General features: G+C 41.4%; 1 protein-coding gene across 1 annotated transcript in view; it reads right to left on the bottom strand.

Moving 5' to 3' along the window:
• Positions 1-18,743, bottom strand: part of CHCHD6 (coiled-coil-helix-coiled-coil-helix domain containing 6) — a 78,546-nt gene that overhangs the window by 13,254 nt on the left and 46,549 nt on the right. Inside the window, exon 7 of the mRNA XM_054387606.1 lies at positions 6,366-6,436. Coding sequence (XP_054243581.1) covers positions 6,366-6,436 — 71 coding nt within the window. The remainder of the gene's footprint in view (positions 1-6,365; positions 6,437-18,743) is intronic.

Genomic DNA, 18,743 nt, shown 5'->3' on the forward strand with positions numbered 1-18,743 from the left:
ATAAGCTGAGCTGGGTCATTAATTCATACTCATGGTGCCTTTCCCAACTCAACTAAGGGGAGAGGGTGACAAAAGGCACAAGAAGTTCTCAACACTGGTGTGGGCTTGTGATTACACCTAATGTAAAACACGATGGAACCTGGAGAAACCTTGCTTCCACCACAGTACACAGCAGAACATGTGATTTCCAATCTGAGGGCAGAGACCTGGCTTCTATTTCCACTGCATTCTCTGTGATAAAGAGCTTTGGTCTGAAAGATTTCACGTGCTCTGATGCGCAAAGTATTTCTGAGGTTTGCTTTAACAGCTGCACAAATATCCATGCTTTTGAAAACAATCTGGATCTGGCCTGCCAACAAACCCTGATCTAAGAGTTTTATAATGACAACATTAGTGCAGAATACGAGTGCTTTCCACGTAAAAATCGATAGCAACAGAAACATCCCTAATAGACTACATGGAGTCTTTGGCACCTCTTCCTTTGCTATTTCAGTCATTCCTGTTCAAGTCTTATTTTACAAATTCCCAAGTTCTACCAACGCACCTCTGAAGAAATTTTGGAAAGATATATTCATATTTTACAGCAGTTTTTCAGCACTAACAAAACTGCCATCTCAGTTCATTCCACTGATTTATTAGTCATCCCTCACCACGCCTGAGAGGAAAGATGATGCTGTGAACATTCGATTACAAAATCATTTTATTAACTGGGCAAAAGGAAAGTCTTATTTAGAACCAGCATCTCAGAGATCCCCAAGAACTGAACTGAACTTGGAAAAGATTTAACAGCTTGGATGAAGTATACAAACTAATACATTTTAAAGATTTAAAATTCAGTTCAAAAAAAGAATAATCTGGCCCAGATGGAACATTTCTACGAATTCGCTACATATATTTGACTATTATTATCACATACCACATTACTAAAGAAGTAAGGGAACATACCTTGCCTCAAAATCAATGCACTGGTAGAAAAAGTTGCTTAACAAGGGGTCTTCCAGGGTTCATAATGAAAATGTTTACATGCTAATGTAAACGAGTGAAAATCTTTGTGAAGCAGAACTGAAAATGATCAGAAAGGTTTTCTTTCAGTAAAACTCACACCATGTAAAATGATACAAAGTCAAAATTGGGCCATCTAGTCTTTTACTCTCTTTTGAAGTAATATTGGAGAAATCCATGCCCATTATTCTCCTACAGCAATATTCCAATTTCCTACCAAGAGCAACTTCATAAATCTGAGAAACAGCAAAGCTTCAGACAGAAGTAGGAACAACTAACACAAACCAAGGACTGTGGGAAGAACAGGACTGGGATGGAGTCTAATTTTTGTCAGGGTGTCATCATTGCAGGTCACAAAAGCCCTATGTTGAGATAAGGCTGGGGATGAGCTCCCAGTGGTAATCAGTCTTTTACTCTTGAAAACTCTTAAATCCCTATTGCAGAAGCTCTTCATTTCAACACTGAATTAATCATTCATTTAATCTAATGCTAGGAGAAATCCCAAAGCAATTTTGTTTGCAAATTATGATGTCTACCCTTCTCCTTGGGCTTCACAACTGTCCACATAGTAACTATTTCAGAAATTGACTCCTGGGCACAGCCCTCTGTTGAAATACCTGAAGCCTCACAGCAGACTTTATTAAACTCAAGCATCACCCCATAACCACCTTAAGAACTTTCCAGATCTACACAAACAATGGGAAAAAAAAAAAAGAAAAGGGAATTCCTCCAGGTTCCAGTTAGTGTTGCCATTTTGATAGGCCATCAGCCTCATAAAATTTTGTGCAATTCAATAAAACCTTTATTTCCATAAGTACTGAAAGCAAGCCATAAATTTCCTGTTCCCAGCAGAAAGACCATCGATGAACTTTCTCCCCCAACCCCCACCACATCAGTGTGGTTCTCTGCTCCACGTTCAGCCCAGGAGGATACTTACTACGTGCCAGTTTCTCTAATGTGATCACCTTAAATACTCATGTCCATTAAGTGTAAAGATCATAGGACCATTAAAAGGAACTCTTAGATACTAAGTCCCATATGGAGTAAATCTCTTCGGCAGTTTCTCCATTGGAAAGCTGCTTTGGATTCAAGGCTGATCTCTATCAGGATAAGACACCAATGGTTGATAACAGCACAAAGCATAAGCAGTCCTCTCTGCACAACATGCAAAGCAACACAGCCATGGTAAGCAGCTTCAGAAACAGTTCTGCAAACTGTAAGGAGTTCTCAGACTGAAACGCAGCCTCCGAACAATTTTATCTTTTAACAGCTTCCTAATCCCCTCACCCACTCCTGCAGCTTTACCTTTTAGAGGGTCACCCACCCCCATGCCAATTCGTGCATCCAAATTTAACAACTACAAAAAAAAAAAACATGATAAGGCAACCTTCACAAAAGAAAATAAATCTTATTAAAAAAAAAAAACCACCACAACAAAACACCCAGCATTTTGAGGATAAATCTAGAGTGCCTACACTAAGCCATAACCTCTTCACTGTTGTTTTTTTTTTTCTTCTTTCCCCTTAACAGATTCAGGGACTGTAATAACATTTAATCCTCAGAAGCTAATCTAAATGTAACACTCAAAAGAAGACAAAGACAACGTAACAGAAAAAAAATTTGGCCACTGCCTTTTGGGAGTGCTGCTTTATCCCCAGAGCGAGAGCATTAATAGAGCTTGGAATGAAATGCCATTTTATTCTCTGTAGCGGGGAGGGGATTAGCAAGTTGTCTTCTCTAAACCCAGTCTGAGTCATGGCTCTATGAGCACTGAGAAAAGGATGTGGAACGAAGGGAAGGGCGGGGAGCACTGGCTTTTTATTTACACGCTGCTTCCTTTGTGGGTGGTTACTGATGTGCACAATTTGCTAAACAGGGAAGGAAAAGGGGAAAAAAGTTGTAGGTCCCCAGACTTTAATTCTGTTGGTTAACAAAGGAGAAAAATCATAATGCACCAATTATAACAACATCTAGACAATATGTCTGTGGCAACTGTCCAATTCACCACAGCATGTAAGCAACAAGGGCAAGTTGCTTAAGGTGCTGAAAGCTGCGCTCAATGGTTTCTTGTTGCTAGGATCTTTTTTTTTCTGGGAGAAAGAAACAGGTTGGACAGAGCCCAGAACAAAGAAGACACTGCAGTAGGAGGAACATGGAGACACAAGCAGGCTGGGTTTAAGTGATGAGGAACAAAGTCTACTCTACAAGTCAGGCCAGGCAGGCATCAGGCCTAGCATCCTACCTTGAAGTAGAAACCAAGAGCTAATGATTGTGTCAGTGACTTAATATGAAGCAGTAAGTACTCCAATTCTGTTTCTATACAAAGGGAGACAGGAAGGTCTACCTGCCTAACTCACAGACATGCTGAGAAGGGTCACTGGTGGAAAGCTTATACAACATTCCAAAGTCTTGCAACACTTGATAATCTCTAAGGAGAGGAAACAGTCCATGGAAAACTTGACCACTTGTGCAGAGTTGTAGGTGCTGATAAGGGATGTACAGAAGTCAGTAAATTACAAGAAAAAAATGTGGGGTTTTTTGTTTCAGATATTTTGTATCTTTGCTTCAACATGGCCTCCAAAAGGCAGAGTACTCACTGTGGAAAGAGCTCCTGCTCTATTCCCTTCTTCATCTATCAACTATGCTGATACACAATGGCAGAAGTTAATAAATACAGGGTAGACTGGTCTCAAGGCACAACTGCCAGGAACAGGTCAAAGAGTTCAGTGAAGCAGAGCTCACTTGGGAAGAGACACTATGGGAAGGAGACACATTCTCTTCCGCAGATGGGGAAAGTGCCACTCCCGGTTTCCTTTTGTTGTGGGAGCTGTCGTAGTTCAGCACTGGAAGCAGGCAGACCAGGGCTTTATTCATACTTTGGCAGTGTTCCAGTTCATGTAATTTTGCTGGAGTGTCAGTTTATTCCTGCCAACCAAGCTAATAGATCTGCATAAATCATTCTTACCTATCTTAGCACTTACTGCACTTGTATATCTAATAAGAAAGTGCAAAACAGGATGAGCAAACTATTCTTTCCACTGAAGTCACAGGGTCTTGTCATTTATTACCATAAACTGCCTGCAGAACAACTTGAATCTACAATGCCTGACAAGAAGATCTTACAACACACAGACTTCAACTCCTATCAATTAAGCATGATGTACAAAGGAAGTTTCCCTGACTCTGTCCCAGCCTTACTTGAGACACGTGTACCCTTTGAGAGCGTTCCTAGGGTGCTAAAAGAGACACTTATACTGCAGGCTGATGGGGCAGAACAATGACTCTTCCCACATGCACAACTATCAAAGGGCATTATCCCAGACTCTGCCCTCAGCTTTGTCCCTTCTCAAGGCACCCCTCCAGCCATATTATCTTTTCATTTGGCGTCACATTAGGCAGGTGTCTCCTTTGGCTGCAACGAAGGCAGCCTAAGGAATCTGTCCCTTTATGATGGCTCAGGTTCATGCAGCCATCAAAGAGAATTGTACAAAGGCCAGAAGCCTGGGATTAGCAGATAAGGGCTCAAAGAAAAGAGGAATAAACCCTTAAGAGACTATAAATACATGTTCTGAATCTTGAAAGTAAGAAGTCGTTAGCATCTGCATTGGCCTCACCACTGAACTTTATGAGAAATGTTTGCATTCCTAAGCTTGCTACATTACCAGTCTTCATTTCAACAAGAAACAGAAGATACCAAGTGAAACTGAAACCTCAGGAACCAGACTTAAGACTGCTATAAAAAATAGGTTAGTTACAGTCTGTAATAGCAAGTTGAGAACATAATCCAAGGTCCCAATCTCTTCCTCTGCCAACTCACAAAGATAAATCTTTGCTACATGTGTTCCCAACAACTGAAAGGCTGAGGGACTTAGGGCTTTTTAGCCCAGAGACTGGAAACTGAGGGGAGATATTATCAATGCTTATAAACACTTAAAGGGTGATGAGAAGGATGAGGCCAGCCTGTTTTCAGTAGTGCCCAGGGACAGGACAAGAGGTAACGGGCACAAACTTGAACACAGGAATTTCCATCTAAACATGAGGAGGAACTTCTTTACTTTGAGGTGGTGGAGCACTGGAAAAGGCTGCTCGGAGAGGTGGTGGAGTCTCTGTCTCTAGAGTCAGTCACTCATAGCCTGCCTGGATTCCATCCTGTGTAACCTGCTCTAGGTGAACCTGCTGTGGTGGTGGAGGTTGGACTAGATGATCTCCAGGGGTCCCTTCCAACGCCTGTCATTCTGTGATGGCACATCTGCAGAAGCAAATCTGAGAAAAGACTGAACTGATCAAAGACTGTCAGACCTTTACGTCCTATGAATTTGAAAACATTTTTCAAAAACCCCAGAACTCCACGATGGAAAACTGCATGAAAATGCATGCAATGTGTTAGCTGCCTTGTTTTGGCTTCTTCAGCAACTTACTGCTTGACTGTCCAAACAAAAATGTGAAATCACAACAGGTTATGTGATGCTTTGGCAGCCAAACATAATTTTAAATACAGACACCACAATATACTGCCCACCCCACTAACATACTCATCACTACCATATTATCTGTTTATGCAATTAAGTATCATACAGCCTGGACTGGACCCAACCGGACTACATATGCCACTACTCCAGTTTACTGCACGTCGGCCAACTGTTTACCCAACTGAAATCAGAGTACTGCTCTTGACAGTGTAATTGCTTTGGACTCATTAATATTAAAGAATTATAGAAAATATTTTTTCTTGGACAGCTGTTAGTGCATGTGGAACAATAAGCTATATAACACTACTGGCAAATTCAAATGGAATTTAGACACTAAATATGCTCATGGTAAAGAAAAAAACCAACACATTCAAGGTACACTAATTGTGCCAAGGCCCATAAACAAGGCCAGAAAAATCACTGCATCCATTCTAAGAAAGCATTTGTGTTGATTACAACTCTATTTTAATTGAGATTTACAGGGCTAAGTTTCAGACTGTTTAGCTTTTCTTCCCTGGACAAGGAAGAAGTGATGCCATTCTTCCTACTCCCGTGCACTTGCCCAGTTCTGCAATGTGTAGGTTAAATACTTTGGGTCAAAGCTCGAACAGACTAAGCATTTCCCTTGCCATTTTCAAAATGCCAGGAAGTATTCCTGTTTAATGACAATTTTCTAAGTCCTTCTCTTCTCCCTTGTTCTCCCTTGCAAGATCTAGCAACTTTATACCGAATTCTGTCAAGCTGGGCACCGAAAGAAGTTGCTAACTCATCAGCCCCCTAAACACCTGACAGGAGGTAACTTCACACTCCATTTATGGGAATATCCAGAGGCTACACGCAGAGCATTACGGAATGCAGCTGGAACTGACAAAAAAAACAGAAATGGCTCCTCACTTTATTGACTCTTCTGCCTTGGTGGCTGCCTCCTGGTACTGCTCCGATGTCAGCTTGTAGATCTCTGCGTTCTGAAACAAAGAACATAATGCTCAGCTCTAAAAATTAGAGGCACCTCAGATCTTACCCCATCACAAAGTCATAGTCTATAATTAATGACGATTTCCAACAACAAAGAGCATATTCAGTTCCAAGAACACAAAAAAAACTTAAAAATAAAATGCTTAAAATTTTATTTTCTTTTCAGCAAAATTCATCAAGCCATGACATGTCCTCCATTCTGCACTTCACCCTTGAGAAGGGAAAGAGGGGGGGAGAAGGTCACTAAAAAACAACCCTCAGCTTTGATTATTCCATGTAACCACAAAACTGAGGTGTTTCCAGTACCAAGCTAGTTTGAGTTAGGTTATGTTTTGTTCTCTTTTTTCATTAATTGCTGTGAAGGATCTTGTAAGTTACTGGCATGCAAGCATCAAAATTGGCTGCTAGCACTGGAAAATCCATTTTACATTTCAGTGCTTCTACTTATGTTACTTATTCTTTAAAAGAAAATTATGCAGCCTGTTTCCCTTTTAACAACACAGGAAGGTGTATCAGGTATCAGTTAAGGCACTGCCAGTCTGGAGTGTCTTGCTGCAGGGCTTAAGAGGTTTGCATTAAATTCTCCCAAGATTCCACAGAAGGAGTTTCAGTTCACAACTGCTGAGCTGCTGAACGTGGAGGATGAATTCTTCCTCTCAGCAGCACCTACAAGCCTCCCAAGCACGAACAGCAGAAGGGAATGGCTGCACACCACCAGTAACTTCACTGCAAGGTTTTGTGTCACTAAATTGCTGATAAAGCTGGTTTAGGCAAAGCCGCTGGACTTCATACTGAAATAGCTGCAATTACCTCACTCAAAGCTCATCTGCAAGGGCCTTAGTCTGAAAAGGCACATGCAGAAAATATGCAATAATCAATTAAAAAAGTGACAAAACGGCACTGCAAGCGAGGACAGCTATTCACTTAGGGCTGGTTCTAGTTGCTACCTCATCTCTCCCAGATTTGGTCATTTTATACAGAACATTATTCTTGCCCTTCTTCATTTATTTTCCCATAGATGCAGCTGTGGTCCTGCACATGATGAGGCGACACATATTGTTCGGCGGTTAGAAAAAGGAAAGGACAGATATAACTCAAGTTCTATTAGCAGTTCTGCCACTTGTGCAATCATGAGCAAGTCACCATTCTTCATCTGCAAGCGAGGAGTAACAGCTGCCTGTACCACTGAAGTTGTGTGAAGCTCAGCTAATTGGAAGGCTTATACAAGTTTCCAGAGCCTAGGCTTCCAGGTGCAACTTTTAAGCATTTTATCTCTGCTGCCTGAATTTATGTCACATACCAAAAAAAAAATCCACACACCAGACTTGGCTTTTCCTAACTTTGACCTAGGGGACAGACTTAAACTGAGAAATCACGGAAGAGTAACCACTTGAAAATGTCATTAATGTTTTTGTTTGTTTACTTGTTACATAATGGTCACATTTCTATGCTATTAAACTCATTTTTCTCCTTCCCATAATGAAAAGTTCAGCTTTTAATGGAGCCTTTTCCTCTGTCCTGTAAACAGACCTCATGACTTTCAGCTCCCTGCTGTTACTTATTCACACATGAAACCACAAGACCTGTGCTTCATTAATTAAATTTGCCATTAAAAATTAAATAATGTGAATAAGTAGATGTAAGCTTTATCTCCACGGGCTTCATAAGTCTCATCATTTCTCCAATTACTACTCAAGCAATTTTCATATTTCATACTGTCTGATTTCTCAAAGGGACTGGATTTGAAAGATCAAAATGAGAGAAACTGGGGAAGAGAGAAAGCAAGGTAGTAGAATTAAACATTTCTCAGGCAAGAGGAAGTAGCCCCGTCAGATACTATTAGCCTGCAGCACTCTGCAGTGAAACAGCAGCAGGAGAGGAAAACAGGAACAAATATGTTGTACGTGAGACCCAGCATGAGGTTGGCATTTAACCCACCCAAAGAAAAGAAAACCAGCCAACAGAGTCATTTGCTGGTTGCACTGTCGATTAAAGTGGTTGTGGCACAACCTTGCATATAGTTTATTACAAAGAGTTCAACTGCCCAGCAGTATCATCAGCCTCAGCTTCAACACCAGCTACAAACATGGGCAAAAAAGAGTTGGAGAAGAAACCACTATGAAATAGGTCTGGATCATAACACTGATAAAAGCAGGCAAGTGAGAACCTCAACAGAAAGGCAAATGAGAACCTCAACAGAAGGGCAAGAAACTCAGTGAGGGAAAAAAGGAGATCTTGCCTCAAAAGAAGCCAAAAGGCACATGGCACAATGCAGAGATCAAGGAGGGGCACAGATGATCTTCAACATGAAGATGAAAGCTGCTGAGTTTTAAAAATGAAAAGGAAACATATTTGCATGTGATCCAACTGGGCCTCCTGCCTTTGGATCAGACCTCTCTGCCACTTTCTTCTCCCCTCCCCTTCAATAATCCTTGGAAACAATGAAGCACTATTGCCAACGCTGTGAATCAGAATCTTTAAATGCTTCCCCAAGTATGAAAAACAGAGTTTTGCCATTTAAACCTGAGTTCGTTCAACAAGCAGACTTGTTAAACGGGTTTTCCTTGGCCTCTAGGCCCTTTCCTACCTTGGGGAAGTCAAATTCACTTTTGTCCTAAACACTAAACGAGCAACAGACAGGCCTTTCGGCATCGGCACAGTCACAGCACATTCTTTGATTTGGGGATTTTATGCACAGAGAATAATTTTCCAAATATCCTCATCTGGACAACTTCAGATGCAAGATCTGCTTAGTTTTCAGTATTTTTCCCTACCAAACTACGGCAGAGGATAATGTTCCAATAGACTCCAAAAATCCTAGGGCTTTATAATAAGGCTGCAAATGAGGAACCAAGCCAAGAACCACCTATGCACTTCCCACGACTTCAGCAGACCTGCCCACACACAAGGGCTATTCAGAAAGATCAAGGTGCGGCATTTGCACTTGAAACAAAGTCTGAGGTGCACAGCCTTAGTGAAGTCCTTTGCCTTCATAGAACAGTATTCAGTTGCAGAGTAAAAGAGAACATTCAACACAAAATTACAGGACATCAACACTGCTTTTAATTTACACTTACAATATTTGATGCTTGAGATAAAATAGCAGTTCACAAAGAAAGAAATTGAGCATGAGACCTCAACTATTATTAAAGCTCCTGGCAGTCTTAGTTGCAGAAATAAGTTTTAAAACATGACCAAAGGACGCTATAAGGGCTCAAATAACAAGACACACAGAAAGAATGAATGAACCACCTAAAATGTTTCACTTCTCTCAATAAAGCCAAGCCCTAGGGGACGCAAGTCCAGAACATCAGATCTTTGTCGTATGGGGAAAGAGCTCTCCAGAGAGGACAAACAAACTAAACAAAGAAATGTTAGTTTGAAAGATTTTTTCCCTGCTATTAAATGATGGTTCGTAGCAAATAATAAAAACACTGAGAAGTTATAAAAATACATAACTAGAGCCTAAAGACCAACAGAACCACTTTCATTTACCCTGCTGCTCTCCTGCAACAGATCTGCTGCTATACTCTTGCTCCCCACTCTTCCCAAAACATCCTTGTACTAAAAATTTCCCTTTCCAAAGAGAATAGATCTTACAATTCAGAGCTAAATTTGAAGCAATTTTAATTCATCATTCCTCCTTGGCTGCAAACATGCAGAGAAACTCCAACACTCACTACTACACCTCGCTACGCTGCCCCAGCCCTTTCCACAACATATAGCAGGGGAAGTAAGAAAACAATATAGCAGAAGATGGAGTTCTCAGAGTTATTTCAGGAGGGAGAGTAATTGAAGCATAAAGAGAAAACCCTGCCAGCTCATTCTCACACTGACATTAAAACACATTCCTTACAACTTCAGTGCAACACGCTGCTTGCGGTAACATGTAAAACAGAAAATCAAGCAAGGCAAGCATGAGGAACCAGAAATTAATCAGATTTTAGGCAAAATTCTTCTTGCACATCAAGCTTAGATGAAAAAAAAAAAATCTGACACTGGGTCATGGATTTTTCCATCAGGTTCAGTCTGGGTCAATAGATTCGGATTAAACAAAAAATCCCAACCACCACCACAGCTATCTTGAGATTTTTTTGACACCTCGGAGTACAGAAGCTTGTCAGTGGTCACAGCGTTTAAAGATACAAAGAGGATTAACAGCTGTTGAAATGTTGCCAGCCTAGATGAATGCTAGTGATACCTCTGAAGAAATGGAGCAGGCCAGTGGAGGCCTTGACAGATGCTGCATACGGCAGCCAGGGGATTAGATGGCACGATCTGCCTCGCACCTGACAGACATCTTGCTTCGATCCCCTCTCCTGATGGCTGCGCTTGCCAGCTCCCAGCAAACCTCTTGCCACAAGCCCTGCCTGAGCTGAAAGGAGCACAAAGGGTGGTGCTGTGTGGCAGGAGAAATTACACAGCGTGCCCTGGGAGCAGAAAACACTGCAAATTTGGGTGAGAAAGGAGAAAAGAAAGCAGAGGTTACTCCTCACGTATCAAATGCCAGCTGGGAGACATTCAAATTCCTGCTTCCAGCTGCTTCTGAAGCCAAAAATAAGACCTAACACATCCTTATAAACCAGCACGACTGTTGCCTGCCTGTGTGCTCCTGGGGAGGGGGAACACACGTGTGCCCTCAACACAGCTGCTGCCATGAGGAACAGTGGGAAGCTACAGAAAAAAAAAAACTTTGGTTAGCACAGGCTTCAGGAGCCACCTTTGCTCACAGTACTGCCCAAGGGAAGCAAAGATACACTTGGGCACCACCCCTCACCAGGTCGCTGGTTTACACGCACTATAAATCAGGTTACTCATTCTTACCACTCATGCAAATGGATCCTAACAGATGTGAAAAATTACCCCATCTCCCTGCACCGCTCCCACAGGTACACAGGCAGAGGAGCTGAACTCATCTGTTCACTGTATGACAGTTTGGAGCTGTTAAAAATCAACTTCCACAATCAGTCACTGCTATCAACTTGGTCCAAATCAGAGAGTTTGGGATTTCAGGACGCACTGCAAGAGGCAATCTCTTCATTTCCTGAGCTCAGTCCTCAAGTTACTGCTCAGACTGTATCAGCTAATGTTTAGCTAAAAGAGATCATTCACATTTTCTCCTTCCTATCAAGCAAAAGCACAGATATACATAGAAGATGATTTGGCAAGAAAAAGAAATATGCATATAAAGCATATCACGAGAGCACAGAAGCCAGAGGTTAAACTGCTTTTATGCAAATTTAAATGTTTTTTTCCTCAAAAGGTAATAGAGGAAAGATGCAAGCAACTACAAACATCTTGCTGATATGGAAAAAAGATTTTTTTTTTTCAGCCAAAGCGAACTTCTAAACACAGCTCTGTTGTTTGCTGTTCCTGTGTGGGTTCATCCACTCCTCCCGCTGAGACCAATAATGAAATAAGAGCATTGAATTTGTGTCATTCTATTCTTTCCTTTGGCAACAAACTGTAAGATCATAAATTTTGGATTAAGATTCAGAGAAGAAAGAAAAAGAGCAATGTCCACAGCAACAACACAGCAAACAAACTAGTCATGGGCAGAAGTATGTAACTGTTTGAACAGATCTTCTTACAACTGCAATATTGAGTTGAAAGCAAAATATTAATTCTGTAGCATATCTAGAGAGCTTCTCAAAAATATAATCCCACAAAATACCAATCCCACAAAAGGAGAGCTGGGAAGAACCACAGCTGGGTTTATCCTGTGGATAACAAGTGAGGCACAAAAAGGTTAAGTTATAGCCCCTAAAGCGCACAGTGAACCAAAGCTATGCATTCTAGAACTTCAGAACCAGGTCCCAGATCTGGAGATAGAGATACTTGATTTGGGTGAAAATGAGTTTACAGATCCAGACTGTGATTGTATGCCAGAGTCAGACTGTGTTCATGAAGGTACAGGGAGAAGAGTCCAGTTAAAACATGTACCCCACAGAGGATGGTATTAGGAACTTCTCCAAAGAGCTGCAAGTGCCTCACTGGAAACATTCAGAAAAGGCTCATGTTATCTTCCAGTCAGAAAGACAGTCAACAGCAAAGACATTTTTACTACAGAGACCATTGAAAGAGGAAGAAGAACCACAAGAAACCCAGAAAGAATTAAAGGCTGTGTTTATACAAGGTTGTTTCAAAACACATATTTCTAAAAGTCTGCAAACAAATCAGTAATTCTTTAAACACAAATGCTATAAGATAAAAGCACCTTCAAAGAAAAAGGCCATAAAATGCCAGAACACAACCCAGCCTTTCTGACAAGGACAGCAATAGCATTGTGAAAGGCCCAGATTAACACCAAAACTGTTGTAGGAGAGCACTGCCCTGCTCTCCTCCTAGCTGGAAGTTTAATACAGGAGTGAGAAGTCTTAGGTTAGGAATTCACAGTAAATGCCTGAATCAATTATACCTGACAAGTGCAGGTAAACAGGCTTACCAGGCATTGATTAAACATCAAGAGTTTTCAGCATCTGCTTCAGAGAAGTCCAACACCTGGCTGACCTGCACAGGCAATGCAGCATCCCTGACTTCAAGGGTACAGCTATGCCTGGGCTGGGCAGCTGCACAACTACTCCCACCAAGATACCTGCATCCTATCAGCTGACCCATCACACAACCAGGATGAACTCCCAGACCCAAGGATACTGCCTCTAACTGGGCATCATGCAAGAGAGGCATGCAGAGAATCAGCGCTAAGGGAAGGGGAGAAGATGCAAAAAGGGAATTGCCAGAATATCAGGAGTGCCAAGGTAAGTAGCTGAAGGCCTCACTAGAAGGCTGACCAGCACTTCAGAGGGAAAAAAGAAAAGTACCAACAAAACAACCAAAGAGAAAACAGGCAGTCATCAAGTACTTGTCATGCATTAAAAAGGACACCACGTACATTCTCCTGTCAGGCCCATCACCGGAGCTTATTTTGGGAAGGGAAGAACATTATAGCTAAGGTTTGATGCCATCATGCCAAAGCTGGTATTTGACAGAGCCTCCAACAGAACTCCCACCACCTTGGATGGGCATGCTGCAGCTAAAACTCTCAGCTATTCCTGCTGAGAATATCCTAAGCCCCATTTATAAACTGCAGCAGCTGGCCCAGTTAACAGTTCCTGTCACCATTTTAAAAAATCTAAATTACATTCATGACCCCATCCTTTTCCACAACAGGTAGCTAAGGAATGCAATCCACTGGATTCCCAGAGGAAGCCCAGACTCAAAGCAGCAGGATGTGCAAGAGGACTGGAGAACACTGAAGAAAATGCATTATATCCATGCACTTGCATCAGTAAAGGGAACTGCACAGAAGAGAGTCACATAAGAAAAAAAAACCACACACAAAAAAACCCCAAACAACCCCAAACAAAACACATCAAAAAAAAAAAAGTACACCAAAGCCTGCAAGTTGCACACCCTCCCAGGGTTTTTCCTCTACCCCCAACTGCAAATTATTCTCAATGTGCAGCTTCCAGTAAATCAAGCTTTGCTAAATAACCCCGACATGTGTGGTGCTGAGAACCAGCCAACAGGCAATGATGAGATGTCCCCAGAATGATTAAGGAAAATGCAGACATCTCTCAGGTTACAAGGAAGCCTGTTGTACTCTCCCCTTAGTCATATGCAATGCTGCAAGCACTGTTCCGAAAACCTCTGATATTGAAAGGCTCATTTGGTTGACAAGGAGCCTGTGGATTCGTGGACAGATTGTCACACAAACTGTCAGGTTTTTAGAGAGACTATCAGACCTCTCTTTGCCTACGTTATGGAGCACATCAAAGACACAGAAGATGAACCAGACACAGACTGCACAGATCTGACAGAATGGTGGGTGTACATATTCAGAATACTGTACTGCTGGGGGGGGGGAGGGAGGCTTAATGTGAATAATCAGGGGCTGAAAGTTCCAGAAATGTGACAGTTTTTGGCAGCGATTCTCATCTTTGCATTTATTTATTGAAGGGAGAAAAACTGCCATACTAGAGGTAAACTTAGGAGAGGAAGAAAAATTGTATCAGCAGCAATTTATTTTGCCACCGTACTTTTTCTTTGTTATTATTACTCCCAGAGCATTTTCTGAAGATATTTGTATTTTCCATCAGGGTTTTCTCACTATGCTTGCAGCTTCGTCTGCCATTTGATCCTGTAGGAGAGGCTGGTTTAGTGATCACAGCCAAAAAGACTGCTAAGACTTCACAGGTCACTGTACACAGCTAATGACACGGACAAATCCACACTTGCACAAGTGTCTGCTGGCTCATGGCTCTGCCTGGAGGTGCTCAGGAGCTCATTACTCAAAACTTCCAGCTCAAGTTTTGGGTAATCAGCACATCAAGAAATTTACCATACCCAGACAACCAAAAAGCAAAGTAACAAAAGCTATTACAGAAAATACTAACCTTAAGCATTGAAGTCTCACTTTTTAAACATGGACAGTGTTCACTTATCTTCCAGTGAACTGGAAACCTCAGTTAATACCTGGAAAAGGTTCCCAGCTCCACACCTCAAAAGTAGTTTTATCAAGATAACTTGATGTCATGCCTCTATTAGTAATACTTGGACAAACATTATAAAGCAGTGGTATATCTATTTTACAGCTGACAAAAAAAAAGTTAGGAGGATATTTCTACTAAAAAGTATTGATTATTACTTAAAAAGGAAAGTTAAATATAAAATCAAACACTGATAACAAGAAAGAAAATGGATTAGCACAAATTCCTTTGGCCTGCCTTTACAATACTGCTGTCACATAACCTCCAGTTCTCCCTGCAAGGCATGCCAGAGAAAAGAACACTAGTATCTTTTTATATTTATTTTGCTATTCAAAATTGATTGAAATTCTCCACACAGTAAATGGAAATACAATGTTTATCCTAAGATAAAGAAGCCAAGAAGGACAAAGGATAGCAAAAGGGATAAGAAAGAAATCAGAAAATATTTGTAAGCAATTTCCCTTCCATCATTTGAAAGTCTCCTTCTCTCTGCTTTTAGTGATCTTCTCTTTCACAGGGTTTTTAACAGAGAAGTTTTGCCACCTCTGAGCAGGACAAGGCATTGAAGAGACATTTGTGTAGCCAGCAAAGAGCTTGTGAATTTTCCAAAGACAAGCCCAGAAGGACCACAGACCACCAGTCAGGTGGAGAGAAGTGTTTTCACAGCAGGGCTTTTGAGACAAATACATGAAAAAAATCAAACACCCAGGGAAAGAGCAGAGGCAGGCACACAAATGCTTCATTCTCCAGTAGAGACCACTCCTTCCAGCCAATGACTGTCACAAACCTCGTGCATGATGTCACCCACTGTCTGCAATAGCTTTGGGTAACCACCAGCTTAGTATTTTACTGTCATTGCAGAACCCGGTCAGAGGAAATGGAACATTTCTCACTTTCAGACCATTACAGAATAATACCAATAGTTCCTTATTAACATTAAAGCAGAAAGTTTGATTAACATTAAATCATAAAGCCTTGCTGTCAATGCACCTCAGGACCATAAATTGAAGAATGTCACATGTATGTTGTACCATGCACTCGTAGACGCAAGCTAAATCTGCTCTCAGAATTTAATCTCTAACCACCATCTCTAACAGTAAGGAGCACTAACATGTGAGTGACACCAGATCTTGACCTTAGCAGTAAATAAAGAAGAAATAAAAGCAGGCTTATAACTCCAAAATAAATATTTTGGTGTAAGCACTGTAATTATCAGTATTGCTCTAGCTGATAAACTTTCACAGAATCACACAATGTTAGGGAGCAGAAGGGACCCCTCTGGAGATCATCGAGTCCAACACCCCCCTGCATGAGCCTGAACAAAATTCCAATTATTACATTGTTTCCCAACCTTTGTAGCAAGAAAAGGCTTGGGAAAACAATGTAATAATTGGATTTTTTCAGGCTCATGAAAACAGCATCAATTTTTCACCTGTGTCTACTGGACAAGACCAAAACCAAATCCTAGCCGTTCAAGTGAGGACAGCCCAGCCTCAGAAATCAGACAGCAGGAACACAAAGAGGAGACAGAACTACACTTTTGCTGGGGAACAACCAAAAGGAAAAAACACCTCAAAAACACTGGAGACCTGGAGCCAAATCCTCTGTCCACAGAACAAGTCAACACACAACAAACTTCTAACCCAGCGCTGCCCTGTTTTCAGCCAGCAAGGACAAACTTTGTCTTCCTCACTGGGATGCTCTTTGCCCATCATAGAAATCCACAGCTAGGACACAGTTATATCTATTTTTTTTGTTCTTCCTGCAACAAACTCTTGCCTCTAAGTGGAGGGAGAATGATCTCAGTGCCATACAAATGAGTGATTAGGCATCTGGAAGTAGTGGCTTTTTACTGCTCTTAACGGAAGCTCTCTCTTAACAAATGACCTAAAGGTGAAAGATCTTGTCTACTGCACTTTGTTCCCTAAAGAGTCAAAGGAAATTTTGTACCATACATAACTACTACAAACAAAGAAGTTTTAAACAATCATATACTTGACCAAGGGAGCACAGCATTTTTACGTGCCCATATGAGTTGTCTTGTCCATTTCAAGAACCACAGTCCAGTCAGTTCAAGGCTTGCTGCATGTCAGGGCAAATTAAATGATTTCTACACACCATCCAATACATCATCAGACATCTCTAGGGGGAAAAAAAATATAAATCTAGGCACTCCTCAACTGACCCAGGCATGCAAGCTCACAGCATCCTTGCAGCAAAATAAGCAAAAATTTGGCTTCCATTCAGAAGAATGGGGAGGGAGAAGGAAAGAGAAAGAAGGAGAAGGAATGAAGACTTATTTTTATTAAAACACCTGAAATGCAGTCACTGGGAAGGAAAAGAAAAGCTAGCTCTTCTTGTAAAATAACCTCATTACTACAAGTCTCAAATCAGAGGCTTAGAGTTTTATCTCAGCTCCAGCATCTCCTTCTCCCATCTCTCACCCATCTGTGGGTTCTTGGAGACTGGCACAGATTAAGTGGCCTCCCAACCTTTTCTGGCTCTCTGGCCATTCTTTGCTGTCCCTGCCCTCTGTTCAGAGCAGCATCTTTTATCTGATGGCTACTTCACTGGTGAATACCTATTAGGGTAAAACTCTCCTCTCCACATTTGTCAGGGTTCAACTCCTAGACAGTTCTAGTGCATATGAGATGTATGTTTAGCATTTTTATTAAAACCCAAAACATTTACATTGGGCCTCAACTGTGAATGGGCAAGCCAGGTAATTCTCATTACAGTCAAAATGTGTAATGGTGAACTGCAATTAGGATCACTCTTGGTACAGCAGAATACAGAGCCAACAGCTAACCCCCTCCATCCTCCCCCACACCCCAAAAAAAGGGCAAACAAAACCCCCATCACTCATCACCCTGGAATCAGGAGATTCTGTGGCAGACAAAGCAAATAGCATTTGCAGTGGCTCAAGACCTCATGGTGAGCCTGATGATGCACATATATTTAAGAACATTAAAACATGTTATTTACAAGCTCCTTCTGAGTCACTCTGGTCTCCTGGGAATGTGCATTATATGTTCAAGAAATTGGAGTAGCTCTTTTATTTATGTTTCTTCAAAATGACTGGCAGATGGGGAAAAACCTTCAGAGAAGTGGCCCTAGGCTGTCATGAAACATGTATTTAACACACCCACAGTAAACTACTAAACACATTTACTTCAGAAGGTAGAGCTGCTGTAAATATGGAGCAGTCTCTTTTTAAAGTCTGATCTCTGGACTACTTAATTCATCACAAATTTGAGATGTTCTGTGGAGTCTGCCCAATTTACAGACTAATTATCAACCATATTTTCCACTAGCATGATGATAATATATTCTGTTAGGGCAGAATCATGATTTCAAGGACCTTTTCAAAATGAGCCCAGGCCTTGGCTTTATTTTTAAGTCACAGTGGTGATGACTTTCTTCCTGGCACACATGGAAGGACTGCTCCAGGCTGAAACAGAAATCTCAGATTCCCCAAAGTCAGGCTCTTTTGCAAGCAGATTCCACACACACAGGGAAGTCTTGTCTACCTGAAACAATTTACAAGACTTAAGTCTAAATCTGGAATATCCCAAGAGAAGCACAAGCTTCAATCATCCAAATCCCAGCAGACACACAGACTCCAGCCTACGGTCTGGAACATATTTAATCAATTCACTGGGCTAACTCTCTACAGTTTCATTAAATAGCCAATACTGCAATAACAGGGCCAAAAATTAATTGTACACTGGTTGGCAAATTAAACAGAAATAAGAGACAGCTCTGGTATGTCCTGCAGCAGGATAATGTAGTTGGTGCTAAGGTACAA

Source organism: Indicator indicator, chromosome 15 (assembly GCF_027791375.1).
Source record: "Indicator indicator isolate 239-I01 chromosome 15, UM_Iind_1.1, whole genome shotgun sequence".
Lineage (NCBI taxonomy): Eukaryota > Metazoa > Chordata > Aves > Piciformes > Indicatoridae > Indicator > Indicator indicator.